The sequence below is a fragment of the Ahaetulla prasina genome, chromosome 1 (genome assembly GCF_028640845.1).
Source record: "Ahaetulla prasina isolate Xishuangbanna chromosome 1, ASM2864084v1, whole genome shotgun sequence".
Taxonomy (NCBI): Eukaryota; Metazoa; Chordata; class Lepidosauria; order Squamata; family Colubridae; genus Ahaetulla; species Ahaetulla prasina.
Window position 1 is genome coordinate 318743823 of NC_080539.1, and position 15513 is coordinate 318759335.

The 15513-nt window shown below is 38.1% G+C and overlaps 1 protein-coding gene across 4 annotated transcripts in view; it reads left to right on the plus strand.

The window, feature by feature from the left end:
- Positions 1–15513, plus strand: part of MIPOL1 (mirror-image polydactyly 1) — a 212168-nt gene that overhangs the window by 170137 nt on the left and 26518 nt on the right. For all 4 annotated transcript variants that reach the window (XM_058162288.1, XM_058162286.1, XM_058162287.1 and 1 more), the window contains one exon: positions 4852–5082. In XM_058162288.1, the coding sequence (XP_058018271.1) occupies positions 4852–5082 (231 nt within the window). The remainder of the gene's footprint in view (positions 1–4851; positions 5083–15513) is intronic.

The window sequence follows — 15513 nt, forward strand, 5'->3', positions numbered from 1 at the left end:
AACCAAAACACCTTTACTGCCATTAAATATTTACCAAGACTTGGCTTTCAGGAGAAGGGCAGTTTAGAGCAGTGTGCTTGGCTCCATGCATTGGTATTGATTAGCTATCAGAAGGACATGGTTAATGAATAACTTTGGGTATCACTGAGCACTCAACATTGTTGTCAAGACTGCTCTTTTTTTTCTCTTCTCTTACCTGAAAATGACCTAAATTAAAGTCAGTTGGAACTGACACTAACCCTGCCACAGATTGCTCAAGAATCCTAGGGAATAAACAAGCCTGGAAAATCAGTTGATCGATGCTTACGCAATCCATTCTAGTGGCTCTTGTCATCCCTACTGGACTTTAGAACTAAACATGTTTACATTTAATTAGAAAGAGCACACATTTTACATCACATGGAAGCTATCAATATCGAATTGGAATTGATTTCCGCTTTGTCTCACTAGTGAATCACTATTTCTTTCAAACTGTTTTTTATTTTCAAAACATCAGCTTGCAAAATGAGGCGTATAAATTTTAAAGCAGAGTAAACCTATTGCATAGAGATAATAAACGGCAACTAATACAGCTGCAATTTGAGTACAGCTTTTTTTAGAGATGTTTCAACTGCTTGATGTGAATTGTAGCGCGAAGGAAATGGCACCGATGGTTCCATTAAATCTCCAAGATTTGGAGACTTTACTAAGATATTGCTGTTAAAACATTTAACTGAATGGGCCCTTTACCACGTTCTTCTTGGTATGCTGTAAATTGGTAAGCTACTAATTTAAATATATATATATATATTTTAAAGGATGGACTCAAATGATATTTTGTCAGAATGTTTCTGCAGATTTAGATTTTACTTTTTTACCCTTTGTATCAAATTTGAATTATCTTGTTTAGCTTTCCTAGTTGCAAATGTCACTATTTAACATGCCAGCCACATGACCACGGAAAGCATCTTTGGACAATGTGAGCTCTTCAAACTGTGAATCAGAGAGCAGCACCCTCCCCTAAAGTTGGACACCACTGGCAGGGGGAAACTTTACCTTTTTTATAGTTGGATGTATAGCTTCATCCTATGGATCCTTTTGTAAATGCAAATCTCCACATGTAGCATTAGAAAATAAAAACTAAGTTCTAGACTTCCATGAGATGCTTCTTTGATGTGATATGATAAATTCATGGAAGATAAAATGATCAGTGGCTATTAGTCTGAATGACCATATTGTATCTATAGACTTAAAAGCAGAGGTTCTCAAACTATGGCCCGTGGGCCAGATATGGCCCCCTGAAGCCATTAATCCAGCCCACGCAGGATCACGAAGCTTCCCTGCCCACATCGCCGCACCTACCCACCTGCCTTCTGGAGGCTGAGGAAGCCAAAAAATGGGACACATGGAGGTCCCGGGAGGCCAAAAACAGGCCCGTTTTGACTCCCCAGCCTCCAGAGAGAGAGGGAGAGAGGGGGAGGGAGAGAGAGACATATACACACACACAAACTGAAGTCCCTCCCCAAGGCAGCCACATCCCTTCACTAACCTGCTTTCCACCCCCAGGAGCATAACAAATTAAAGTTTAATTTGGGTGTATTGTTTAATGGACTGCTAAATTGACCACGCCCACCCAGTCACATGACCACCTAGCCACGTCCACCCTGCAGGTCCGTCCGTCCCCCAACAGTTTGAGGGACCATGAATTGGTCCCCTGTTTAAAAAGTTTGAGGACCCCTGCTTTAAAGCAACATGCCCTGAACACCCAATTATTAGGAACAAGTGAAGAAGAGTCTTGTTCTCATGTCTTAATTGTGAGTTTCCCTGATGCACCTGGATGACTATCTCAAAGTTATTTTGTTGAAAAAGCAACTGGACTGACTTTTTTTCTCAAAAAAAAAGGGAGTCCAGTTTCCTTTTTAAAAAAAAAAACACCCCATCTTTGAGACAGCTATGATCTGGATGACTGAAACACTTCATAGATATCTGGATGACTATTTTGTAAGTTAGCTAGATTCACATGTTGTGTTATTACATGATAAAATATTATATGCCTTAGATCAGGGGTCTCCAAACTTGGTCCCTTTAAGACTTGTGGACTTCAACTCCCAGAGTCCCTCAGCCAGCAAAGCTGTTGCTGTTGAAATCCACAAGTCTTAAAGGGACCAAAGTTGGAGACCCCTGTCTTAGATGTTGTGTGTACACCCAATCAATTATGTTTTATCAACAAACATATTATGTGCACTCCGTCACAGAATGCTAGACTAAAATGGGCTTTGGTCTCTAATGCAACAAGATTCTTCTTAATTTTTTTTTTTAATATTTGAAAATAGTATGCTGATTTCTTCAGCTTGTAGCTCAGGATACTACTTTAAAATGCTTCTTCTTTTTCACTTATGGCAAAATCATGTTTAATATATTTTTTCTGTTATTCTTCTACCGACTTTTTATTTCTTTATACATTATTTATAATTTCAAAATGTCCTTATTTAATTGAATAGATACTTCACATCATTTTCAAACAACCTCAGGTGGTAGGTGTAATGACATGCCAATTCCTTGACCTTTAACTTTTAGATTCCTATTAAATCAGCTGTATTTTACTTATGCATTCCTGGTGAGTTTTAATTTCTATATGAAATGGCAATCTGGTTGTGCTTCCTTTTTTGTTCAGAAACAAAAGGACATTGCCAATAAACTTAATGTAGGATTTGTTTGTTCTTCTTGCTTTTTGGTAGAAAAATATAGTTTTATTTCATTTTATACTTACACAGTAATTTAGATATGTTCAGTCTATATGCCCAATGTTTGTAAATAAATAACCTTTTAACAAAATTGTAGGATAAAAAATAAAACAGTCATTTTGAAGAAAACATTTGTTTATAAATTTACTTTTGTTTTGGCTATATAAAAAACAATTCCAAAAATAGATATAAAATCTCTGTACTAAGTTAATACAGGGACGCCGTGGGTCAGAGGTTAGGACATTGAGCTTCTCGATCGAAAGGTCAGCAACTCAGTGGTTCGAATCCTAGTGCTGCCATGTAACGGGGTGAGCTCCCGTTACTTGTCCCAGCTTCTGCCAACCTAGCAGGTTCGAAAGCACATAAAAATGCAAGTAGAAAAAATAGGGACCATCTTTGGTGGGAAGGTAACAGCGTTCTGTGCACCTTTGGTGTTGAGTCATGCTGGTCACATGACCATGGAGACGTCTTCGGACAGCGCTGGCTCTTCGGTTTTGAAACGGAGATGAGCACCGCCCCCTAGAGTTGGCAACAACTAGCACATATGTGCGAGGGGAACTTTTACCTTTACCTTAAGTTAATACAGGATTCCTGCTCAGTCATTAAAATGGAGGTAATCTGTAAACCAGTTTCCTATTTCATAAAAATATTCCAAGAAAGAAAAACTGAGGAATAACCCCAATTAGACTTCCCTGAAAATTTTTTAGAAGGGTAACATAAAGCATATATAAAACCCAAAGGGGCTTTTTCAAGAGGCAACCTGAAAAGTTCAGAACTGAAGAAGCTTCTTGGATGAGAAGCGAAATGTCTTCAAGGAAAAACAAAGAAAGTCCAGTTGCCTCTGGAAAAAGCACTTTTGCAACAACCATGACCTGGATGACTGAGAATCTCCATAGATATATATAAAACATATGTTATTGTGTTCAGCAGCTGTTTTAACCATTTCTTTATAACCATTATAGTAACAAATCATGATCAAAACTAAACTCAGACTTTCACACATTGAAGTGTGCACATAGACACTCGTGTGCAGTCACAGTCATATTCCTGATACCAGCAGCTGAATAGATTTCCTGGACAAAAGGGAAAAGGTTCAGGAACCTAGAAAGCTTGAGTGCCTTGTCATGGAATAGCCAAGTAGCCTCCTGGTTTCTCCCAGGAATCTTCCTTCAAATTGACCTGATGTCTCTCCTGGCTTCCAGTCATCTGTCCAGGCATTGATTACCAGGTTTCCTACACAACTATGCTCTCCAGGAGACTACTAAAAATTGCTTAGTGGGCTATTGGTGGCAACAACCGCTGCTAGATGAGAATATGTGCTGTTGGCTTCTTATTCCTGAAGAAAGCTGGAGCTGACTTGGCTATACCCCCTGAGAATAAGTCAGGTAGAAATAATAGAATACAGCATCAGCATAACAGCATAACATCTTGCTCTTAGAAATTGCAATCCCTAAATTTTAGATCTATACTGTTCTGCTCAGTAAAGATTATTTTGTATATAGTGAGAATATGAAAGTAGAATGTAAGCATATGTATACAGGAACCTGATTATAGTATGAAGCAGCTCATTCTGAAGTTGTTGCCTTTATTTTTTCATTCAGATATAGCCTGTGAGGTTGAACCTCAGAAATAAATTTCTGCAATTATCTATCTATTGTCTATCTATCTATCTATCTATCTATCTATCTATCTATCTATCTATCTATCTATCTATCTATCTATCTATCTATCATCTGAAAGATAATCAGTATCATTTCACTGACGTTTCTCCCTGAGAAAGAATTCTTGTGTTGACAAAGGCAAGAGATTTGGGATTTATTGTACAAATCAGAAGCAATTTGTACCTGTAAATACAGAGAAACTCCTGAATAATATTTACTTCTACTTATAGAAGAAAAGAAAGAAAAATAGTCAAAATGCTCTAAAGAATTAAGCTGCTGAGTCAGCTCTATGTTAATTTAAATGTATTGTAAAACTATCATGAATGACATAGCAGGTTTTCCTGCGTCAGTTTATATACTTAATAAATGAATGAATGTATATGCACATATTTACGCCCCTTTGATTGATATATTTAAATTTACATTTTATTGATCACCACTGATGTACATATTTTTTGTTTCACCAGTTTGCATCAAGCTCTATCCCAAGAAGCAAATCTTAAGGATCAGTTCAACTCCACACTTATAACATATGAAAAAGCTTTGAAAAATAAAGATGATATTGTCTCCATGCTCTTTCTTCAAAATGAGGAGCTGGCGGCTCAACTCCAGCAAATGGCAGCAGAGAAAACAAGCACAGAATTAAAATTTCAGCAAACTACAGATGCTTTGCAAGAGACCACTGAAAAACTTCAAAAGTAAGTATATAGTCTGTCATTTTGAAAAATGCAATTTGTTAACTAAACGGGCTATTGTGCTTTTTTTCCATGGCATAAAAAGCACAATAAAAAGATAGAAATACCTAAACATTCTTATAATGCATTAAAGCAATTTAATAGACTTAATAGCAATTTATTTTAAAGTTTTGGGCATTTTATAATCTTCAAAGGTTTGTAACCAATATAGAATAGTTGCAAAATTTGCAAGGAGAGAGGAAACACACAGACACCACACAAACACAGAGTGAGAGTTTATGTTCAAGATTTTATTGAAGATAGCTTTACATATTAGAGATTTGATTAATTGTTATGGCTAGCGACCACAACAGTTTCAATACAAGTTTGTGAATATTCTTACACATTCATACCTGACATGAGTCAATTCTGATCCACTTGAAACTGAAAATTTGAAGAAAGCATTATTTGATTAAAGTTTGTACTTTGAAACTGGGGATGAGCCAATTTAAGTGAATGAATTGAGTGAGTCAGTGAATATTTCATTGGAGTGACTAGTACAGCTAATTTGATCTGAACCAATTTAAGATTTGAATTTGGGGGAAAAATACTCATTGACTGTTTGTTCAGTTGTTTGTTTATTTAAATGTATAGTTGCCTACTTTTCCAATTCCAAGCAACTTTACAACATATGAGTGACACTGATAGAAACACCCATAAAACAAATAACAATTATAATAAAACTATTCAAATTATAAATAGACATATAGCTGTCATCCAACAATCTCAAACAGTTCCTTGGAGGATTGTTTCCAGCACCTTCTGAAACATCAAGGTAAAGATGGGTCGGTTTAGCTCATGCTGGTAAAGCCTGTTATTAAGAACACAGTAGCCTGCAATTACTGCAGGTTCGAGCCCGGCCCAAGGTTGACTCAGCCTTCCATCCTTTATAAGGTAGGTAAAATGAGGACCCAGATTGTTGGGGGGGCAATAAGTTGACTTTGTAAAAATATACAAATAGAATGAGACTATTGCCTTATACACTGTAAGCCGCCCTGAGTCTTCGGAGAAGGGCGGGGTATAAATGTAAACAAAAAAAACAAAACAAAAAGACACATACTGGGAAAATCAGTCTCTAATCTCAGGCCGCCTTTCTCCACATTTCTTTGGGGCATGATCAGAAAAATATCCTATTTCAGCTTTTGACATGATTAGAAGATAATAATACCAGACTTTTTTACCAAATGCCTTCAAGAGTTTTATCATAATATATTTTTGAAATTTACCTCTGTGTATTTTTATAGAAAGAGATTGCAGGGATCAGAAAACAGTTTAAATTTTAGTGATTGAACCAGTGCAGAAAATCTCTTATTCCAATTTAAAAATTAACCTTTCCAAAACTCTAAAAAGTACATTCCTTTTGTTTATTTTTGGCGGGTGCCAGGCTTGACATTACACTGAATAATGCCTATTGACTTTTCCTTATGAGCTCTACTACCTCTGATCACTGGGTTTTCTAGGATGCCAGAATTTCTAGAAGATTGGCTGAACTGATTGGCAAGTTTGGCCATTCCTGTAAATAGCTCTCTTATCATTAGTTTATGAGAGATATCCAGCTGGCCAGAGCATGTTAGCAAGGCTTGGGTTCTTCTGAGCAGAGCTGAAAAGAATGACCAGTAACTTAACCCTTAAGGAGTGATGGGCATTTGCTGTTTCTGATTACTGGATTTTGTTAGGATGCCAGAAAAGTTGGTGTACTTGTTGGTAAGCTTGCCCCTCCTGCGAGGGACTTTCTCTCCCCCACCCCCAATTACCATCCTCAGTAAGTTGCTAGACAATGCAAGGCATAGTGGGAACTTTCATTTCGTCTGGCCAGGACTTTGTTAGGTCAGGGCTACAGCTTAAAGGCAATTTTCCATGTCAATTAGCATTGGCAGCAAAAAGAGCCTGGTACAATGAGATACAGGTGCCCAAGAGATAGACAAGGGCATAGAAAAATAAACTGGTACAGAAAAAGTCACATTGTATGCTTGCAGTATTCTATTCTCAGAAACAGTCAGTGGTGGATTGCTACTGGTTCACCCCGGGTCAGGCGAACTGGTAGCAGTGGTGGCAGGAGGCTCCGCCCACCCGCCCAGATGTTTCTGTGCTTGTGCAGAAGTGTCACACCTGTGAGTGCCCACGAACAAACCAGTAGCGACAGGTTTTGAAACCCGCCCCTGGAAACAGTGGAAGCTTGGCTAAATACTACCCTGGCATCCACTCATTCATTGCTGAGACAAAATACATCCCTGTGTAGACTCCCTATAGAATTTAACAGGAAGATTTAATCTAAGAACTGAGTTGGACAGAGTTGTTACCTAGCGCATTAGCATAAATAAGGCAGGCCATTATTTGCTAATGTTAAGAGTGAATCAGGACTTGATTGGGTCAGAAAAATGAACATAAACCAGAAATTTAAAATGAGGGTAAAATGACTTCAGGGAAAAAAGAATGAGTACAAATACTTTATCTTCTTATAATAGCTAAGTTCTTCATTTTACTAACCTTGTAATATACATGTCTTTAAAGTTTTCATGGATATTTGTTTTGCATATATTCCAGTTGAAATATATATTATCTTGTATATTCTCATTGTGTTTATTTAGCTATTCTCAAGTTGTATATTATGTACACGTTACTTATTTAGGAATTTAGCCATTCCTGTGAGTATATTTCCATAATTCACTTTCATGCTTCAAAAAAAGAATAAAGTTTGAGCATCTCAGATCCCCCAGTGTTTTAATTATTTCCCTTTAGCTAAATGAAAATGGCTTTGGATTTTCAGAAGACCAGTAGACAAGTATTAGTCCATCAATCTCTTTATTCCTCTAATAAAGACTGCAATTCCCTTTCCAGACCATCAAATTAATGATTATTGTCAATCTTGTAATAGTGAATTCTGTAGTTTGACGATGCTGAGTGCCAGGTGCTTTCTTTTCCCTCTGCAAATCAGTCTTCTTAACGGGAGTATCATGGGTTCTGGTATTATGGAAGAGAAAGAAATTGTTCTTCCTATCCAGATTGTTTAATGCTTATCAAAGAGTCATATCCATAATTCTCTACACCTCTCTCATGCCTTCTTATCCTTTTGTTTGCCTTTTCCCTAAATCAAAAAGCCTTAAATCTTTTAGCCTTATTTCACAACCGCCCTTACCTTCACTGCTCTTTTGAACTCTGAGAACCTATTCCTATTCAGTTGTCATCATTTTAGTTATTTATACATGAATTTAGCCGTTCCTGTCCCGGTTTGCATTACTACTTAGGTGGTATTGCATTTACCATGTTTATGTTCTTTTCCTCTGTTTAAAGAAAGCTTTTTAGACCACCGTCCCTTCTTGTTTTTAATCACCTTAAATAAATGGATAGCATTCACTAGTTTCAGCTACTTACTCCTAACCTGAACAAAAATACTTTTTATTGGATAGCCCATTTACAGAGCTCCCTTTGCTAATAGTATATACATATTGCTATTCCTTATATTCTGTTCTTTAACCAGTTTCAATCCAAAGAGACCCTTTCTTTCTTCATATCCATGAGCAAGGAGCTGCTTGAGAGTCTTTCACTAAGAATATTATCAAAAGCCTTTTGAATATTCAAATAAATGTTGCTGTTAAAACTCCATGTTTTAATATATATCAAGCTCTTCTTGGCTTAGCCCCTAGGATGCTATGAATGCAGTCACTATAAGCAGTTTGTCTAGGTCTTAACAAAAGAAATGGGATTATTAATTGTGGAAAGCCTCTTGCTTTCTAACTGCATCCATTCAAAAGCATTTTTTTATTAGGCAGGGCATAAAACTATTTTATTCTGTTGGGTTCTGGTTGGGTTTTAAATCTGGATTAATTTGTCTTCTGGCTTTGTCCCCTTCTGTTTTAAGTTGTTGACTTTATTCTTTTTTAATGAGAATATTTTGAAATTTGAAAGAGCAAAAGTGCTCTAATAGACTTCAGGATATCACCTAAACTATTTTTAACTTTAGCTTGGGCTTTTCTTAGAAGAATTAATTCAATTTGACATGCTTAACTACTTGGGAAAATGTCTACCAGGTCTTTTAGTGCTACAAACAGCTTCTAAGGCCTGTAGCAAAATTAAACAGCTGAGCAAAATCTTTTGACAACAACAACAACAGCATGCCCTTTCTATTAAAAAAATACAAAACATGGAAATGCTCACTGCTACTTCCCAGCACCCACAGTCACCCATTCTATCTTATAATTCAACCTGCAAACAGATTAAGCAGCTGAGATTGTGGGAAGTATGTTTACTTTGAGCTAAGAATTCAGTGACACCTCTGGGAGAGCCACACAGACAGTCCTACTCATCAGCAGGAAAACCAAATTAAGAATTCACAATATCTTTGTAATCTCAGCCACATCATACAGTCAAATATTTTGCCATTTAGGAAAAACTGTGTTTGATAGTCTTCATTAAGAGAAGGAATGACTCGGAAGAGAAAGTGTGCTTTGTTTTTTGGAAGGAATTAACTGATTCTTGTCTTGAAAGTTTCCCAGCAGGCTGGTTTTGCTTAGAGTTTCACTGCAACCCCCCATAATTGTTCAAAGAAAAGGGGTAACCCTTGCCTGTCACTTGGTTTTCTACATGGTTTATGTGTTTTACTTCCTGTAACCATCCCTGAGACCATAGCAAGAGTATAGTTTTTAATGAAACATGGTGATGATTTCATATTTAAATAAGAATTATATGTATGGGCTTTTTCAATGGTTGTGTGTGTGTGTCCATGGTAAAGATAAAAGTAAAGGTTCCCCTCACACATAGGTGGTAGTCGTTCCCGACTCTAGGGGGTGGTGCTCATCTCCATTTCAAAGCCGAAGAGCCAGCGCTGTCCGAAGACGTCTCCATGGTCATGTGGCCGGCATAACTAAATGCCAAAGGCGCATGGAACACTGTTACCTTCCCACCAAAGGTGGTCGCTATTTTTCTACTTGCATTTTTTATGTGCTTTCGAAGTGCTAGGTTGGCAGAAGCTGGGACAAGTAACGGGAGCTCACCCCATTACACGGCACTAGGGATTTGAACCGCTGAACTGCCAACCTTTTGATCGACAAGCTCAGCATCTTAGCCACTGAGCCACCATGGTAGAACAATGCTATTCTTATACAAGTTATGTTTAAGAAAACCTTGTTTCCTTTGTTGCATTTCTCTTAGTGAGAATTAAGAACTAAACAGAACTATTAAGAAGCACGATTCTATGTGTATTTTATATGCGTGATGGCTCTTGGGAAAAATACCATATTTGGACAGCTTGCTCAGTGTTAGAATTTTTGTGTCTGGAGGAAAAAAGTTACTCTGCCATCTGCACCCAGGAATTGTGTGCATTTCACACCAATATCCAAGACATTCTCCAACGCACACTGGAGGAGATAATCTTTCCCAGAATATCTAAGCAGCATCGTTCAAGAACAAAAATGACTCTCTGAATAACTGCACCACAATGTGAGATGGGGGACTAATCACTTACCCCTATGGATCGGGGAAAAGATATTATGAAGTCCATTTTTTCCTAACATGATTATGAAAAGAATGTGGCTGAGACTCGGGGGCCTTTCTAGAGGATAGTGAGCAAAGGAAACCATGAGGTGAAGGGAATTTAGCACATGGGTGTAAGAGTGTCAGCTCCATGGATTCTGTCTGAGGGGAATGCCTGGATGACTGGAAGGATCAACCTTGGCAATGGAAACACAAAGCTCTTTTCATCAATTCAAGCTTGGAGTCTAAAGCTGCAGATGGTTACCTCCAGCACTGCCTATTCAGGGTGAGGGTTTATAAAACGGCACTTTGCTGAATACTAATGGATCAAAACAAAGATTTAATTACATAAAGATGGCTTGTTCATTTTTAAATCAGGATCCAGGTCAGTGTCTCAGAAAAGAACTGTATGACTATCTTTTATATGTAGGTCTAAAGTCTGAGGTTTTTAACTGCAAACATAAACATTAAAGTACAGATTGGTGTCTATAGCGCACAACAGTCTGTTAAACTGGAGACTGCTTCAAAGCTGGACTTGTTAATATTTATACGCTTTCGTTTCTTCTTTTGGTCTGGTTAGAAGGAGCTTTCCTGAAAATCTGAATGTTTAGAAGGTATAAATTTAGCTTGTCCCCTCTATTTTTTTTTCTCAAATTCAGAAAGGACTTGGTTAATAAAATAGTAAGTAAGAACAGTACAGTAATGTTTGTTTTGGGGTGAGAGTATTTGCTTTATTCAAGCATTTTTTCCTTTTTAAAATTTAAAATTATATTCTGTTCATTTAATAGTTTCAATTACCGGTAATATTTGTTTTATTTTATTAAGAATCTCTTGGTTTTTTTACTTAAATTTAATTTTTAAACCTAGTTTCTCATTAACTAGTTTAAAGAATATTCTGAATGCATCACTGAAGTTTTGTTTTTTATATTGAGGTTCTGCCTAGAAACATTTTGATATCTTAAGGAAGTAATAGAGTTTTGTTTCACAGAATTATGATCTTTAATTTCCTAATTGATTAACTATGACGTTGAAAAGACAAAAACTAACTATATCATAAAGTAGAGCATGTATTATGTTGTACAGGTAGTCCTCAACTTACAACAGTTCATTTAGTGACTGTTTGAACTTACAACAGCACTGAAAAAGTCACATGATCATTTTTCACACAACGGTTGCAGCATCACCAAGGTTACATGATCAAAATTCAGATGCTTGAAAACTGACTAAAATTTATGACCGTTGCAGTGTCCTGGTGTCATGTGATCCCCTTTTGTGACCTTCTGACAAGCAAAGTCAAGAGGGAATCCAGATTCACTTAACAACCATGTTACTAACTTAGCAACTGCAGTGATTCACTTAACAACTGTGGCAAGAACGATTGTAAAATGGAGCAAAACTCACTTAACAAATGTCTCACTTGGCAACAAATTTTGGGCTCAATTGTTGTCGTAAGTCGAGGACTATCTTAATAGAAGTTTTCAACTTATTTCACTTGGAAACCAATGGGTGATTATCAGCCAGTTTGTTGTAGCAGTTAAAAGCATTGGGCTAGAAACCAGGAGTCCTGAATTCTAGTTCTGCTTTAGGCGTGAAGTCAGCTGGGTGACTTTGGACTGGTTATTCACTCTCAATCCTAGGAAGAAGGGAGTGGAAAACCACTTCTGAAAATCCTGCCAGTAAAAGTACAGGCAATCACCAGGAGACAAGCTTGACTTGAAGGAACACAGACAAAGAGAAAAGATTATTAACGTGTTTTCTTGTCCCGGTTAACCAGATGGGGGTTTTTCATTCTCTCCTATAATTTCAGTAAGCTGCAAGCAGTATGTTGGTGAAAGTTTCATCTCCTTTAGAATCCCAGAGAATATGCAATATCACAGACTATACTGAATCACTTGTGATTTTGTTCAGTTCTATATTAGGGCTCTGCACCATTTGTATTTGAATTTGAAAGAATATGGAGGCACAAATATAGCATCTATCTGCAACTCCTTAAAACAGCTGCTTTTTTCCCAGAATCAGTGATGTAATTGCTTTTTTGCAGATGCTGCTTCATCCAGGAAATGACATAGTTGCTTTAAGAGTTGCAGACTGGTGCTATATTTATGCATATGCCTTGAAGCACCTGTACAAAATTGTAGCAGAAATTCTATACATTTTTTTCTTCCGCAAACAATGGCACTCAAATTACCAGTAAGAGGAAAAACATTTAAAATATATTTTATTAGAAACCTATCACTATTTATCACTATAAATAACCAGGCATCATCTTCCCACTTTATCTGAGAAACCAAGAGCCTATATGTCAATAATCTTCCTGAATAAAATACAGTATCTAAGAAATAAAAATTGCTCTTAGAGAATTATAAAGAATTTAGGGTTCTCATCCAAAGTCTGATACAATACCATGTAAGAACACTGACATTGCACAACATAATTACAATCTTGCAAGATTTGGGATGATTTTTAATATTTTTATTTTAGAATTAGTATTTTATTGTGGGATCTCCCGATTGCAGTTGGGAAGTCCCATGGCCCATGATTCCCATGCCACAAATTAGCACTGGTTTGACAGGTCTAGCTGTCATAATGGGCTTCCAAAGCTGTAAATAATGGGCTTCCAAAGCTATAAACTTAAAGACTTGTAAGTGGATCACAAGCTTCCTAACAAACAGGAAGCAGCAGGTGAAGCTAAGCAAGATCACATCAAATACCTGTACAATTAGCACAGCCCCCCCCCCAAGGCTATGTGCTCTCCCCACTTCTCTTCTTTCTGTATACCAATGACTGCATCTCCAATGATCCATCTGTTAAGCTACTGAAGTTCGCAGATGACACAACAGTGATTGGTCTCATTCGAGACAATGACGAATCCGCATATAGACGAGAGGTCGAACGACTAGCCTTGTGGTGCAACCAAAACAATCTGGAACTGAACACACTCAAAACCGTAGAAATGGTGGTAGACTTTAGGAGAAACCCTTCCATACTTCCACCTCTCACAATACTAGACAACACAGTATCAACAGTAGAAACCTTCAAATTTCTAGGTTCTATCATATCGCAAGATCTCAAATGGACAGCTAACATCAAAAACATCATTAAAAAAGGACAACAAAGAATGTTCTTTCTGCGCCAACTCAGTAAGCTCAAACTGCCCAAGGAGCTGCTGATTCAGTTCTACAGAGGAATTATTGAGTCTGTCATTTGCACCTCTATAACTGTCTGGTTCGGTTCTGCAACCCAACAAGAAAAACACAGACTTCAGAGGATAATTAGAACTGCAGAAAAAATAATTGCTACCAACCTGCCTTCCATTGAGGACCTGTATATTGCACGAATCAAGAAGAGGGCCGTGAAAATATTTACAGACCCCTCACATCCTGGACATAAACTGTTTCAACTCCTACCCTCAAAACGACGCTATAGAGCACTGCACACCAGAACAACTAGACACAAGAACAGTTTTTTCCCGAAGGCCATCACTCTGCTAAACAAATAATTCCATCAACACTGTCAAACTATTTACTGAATCTGCACTACTATTAATCTTCTCATAGTTCCCATCACCAATCTCTTTCCACTTATGACTGTATGACTATAACTTGTTGCTGGCAATCCTTATGATTTATATTGATATATTGACCATCAATTGTGTTGTAAATGTTGTACCTTGATGAACGTATCTTTTCTTTTATGTACACTGAGAGCATATGCACCAAGACAAATTCCTTGTGCGTCCAATCACACTTGGCCAATAAAAATTCTATTCTATTCTATTTTATTCTATTCTATTCTATTCTATTCTAAATGTATACATAGTAGTATAGTAGCTATGTATAGCTACTATGCTATGTATAGCTGTTGTGACCCAGGCCCAAACTCAGTCCATTAAAAAACAAACAAACTTTATTTGAACAGCTGAGAATTACTTCATTCCCAGCGTTCTTCAACTCAAATTAAAACAAATGCCTCCCAACACAAATTGCTCAGCCCTATTGCAAACTCCATTGCCAGCTCCATAGGCTGCTGATGGACCACAACACTAGCATAATAGCTATACATAGTAGTAGATAACTACTATATAGTAGTTATCAGAATTTTTTAAAACCATGACGGCCTTGGACCTGATTCAAATAACTGATGGCCCTACACACATTGGGGGAGGCGCGCTAGACTTGATTTTTATCTCTGGTCAGTGGGTAAATGATCTGGATTTAGGAGATATAGTGAAAGAACCGTTGTCATGGTCAGATCATTTTCTCCTTCGCCTAGACTTTCGAACCGCTGCTCACCACCGCAGGGAGACGGAGCCGATGCATTGGTTCCGTCCCAGGCGCCTGATGGACCCGGAGAGGTTCCTGACGGAGCTTGGGCCGTTTCCTGAGGATCTTACCCACGGCACGACTGAAGAACTAGTTGCGGCTTGGGAACGGGCCGCGGCTGGGGCTTTGGACCGTGTCGTGCCTTTGCGGCCTCTGACTCGGCGTAGATCTCAATTGGCTCCCTGGTTCTCCGGGGAGCTGAGAGAGATGAAACGCCGGAGAAGATGCCTAGAGAGTGTTTGGAGGTCCAGCCGTTCCGAGGCTGATCGGACACTAGTGAGGTCCTTTACTAGGACCTACCTAGTGGCAATGAGGGAGGCAAAACGTTCCTATGTTTCCACCCTCATTGCATCGGCAGATAACCGCCCGGCCGCCCTGTTTCGAGTGACCCGTTCCCTCCTTCAACAAGAGGGACGGGATGACCCCCTGCAGGGACGAGCCGAGGAGTTTAACGGTTATCTATACGATAAAATCGTTCAGCTTCGTGATGGCTTGGATCATGATTGCGATGATTCAGCCGAGGCGGCAGAGACTCGTCTTGTTGAGGTTATTTGGGATGAGTTTGAGTCTGTGGCTCTCGAGGACGTGGACAGGTTGCTGGGGA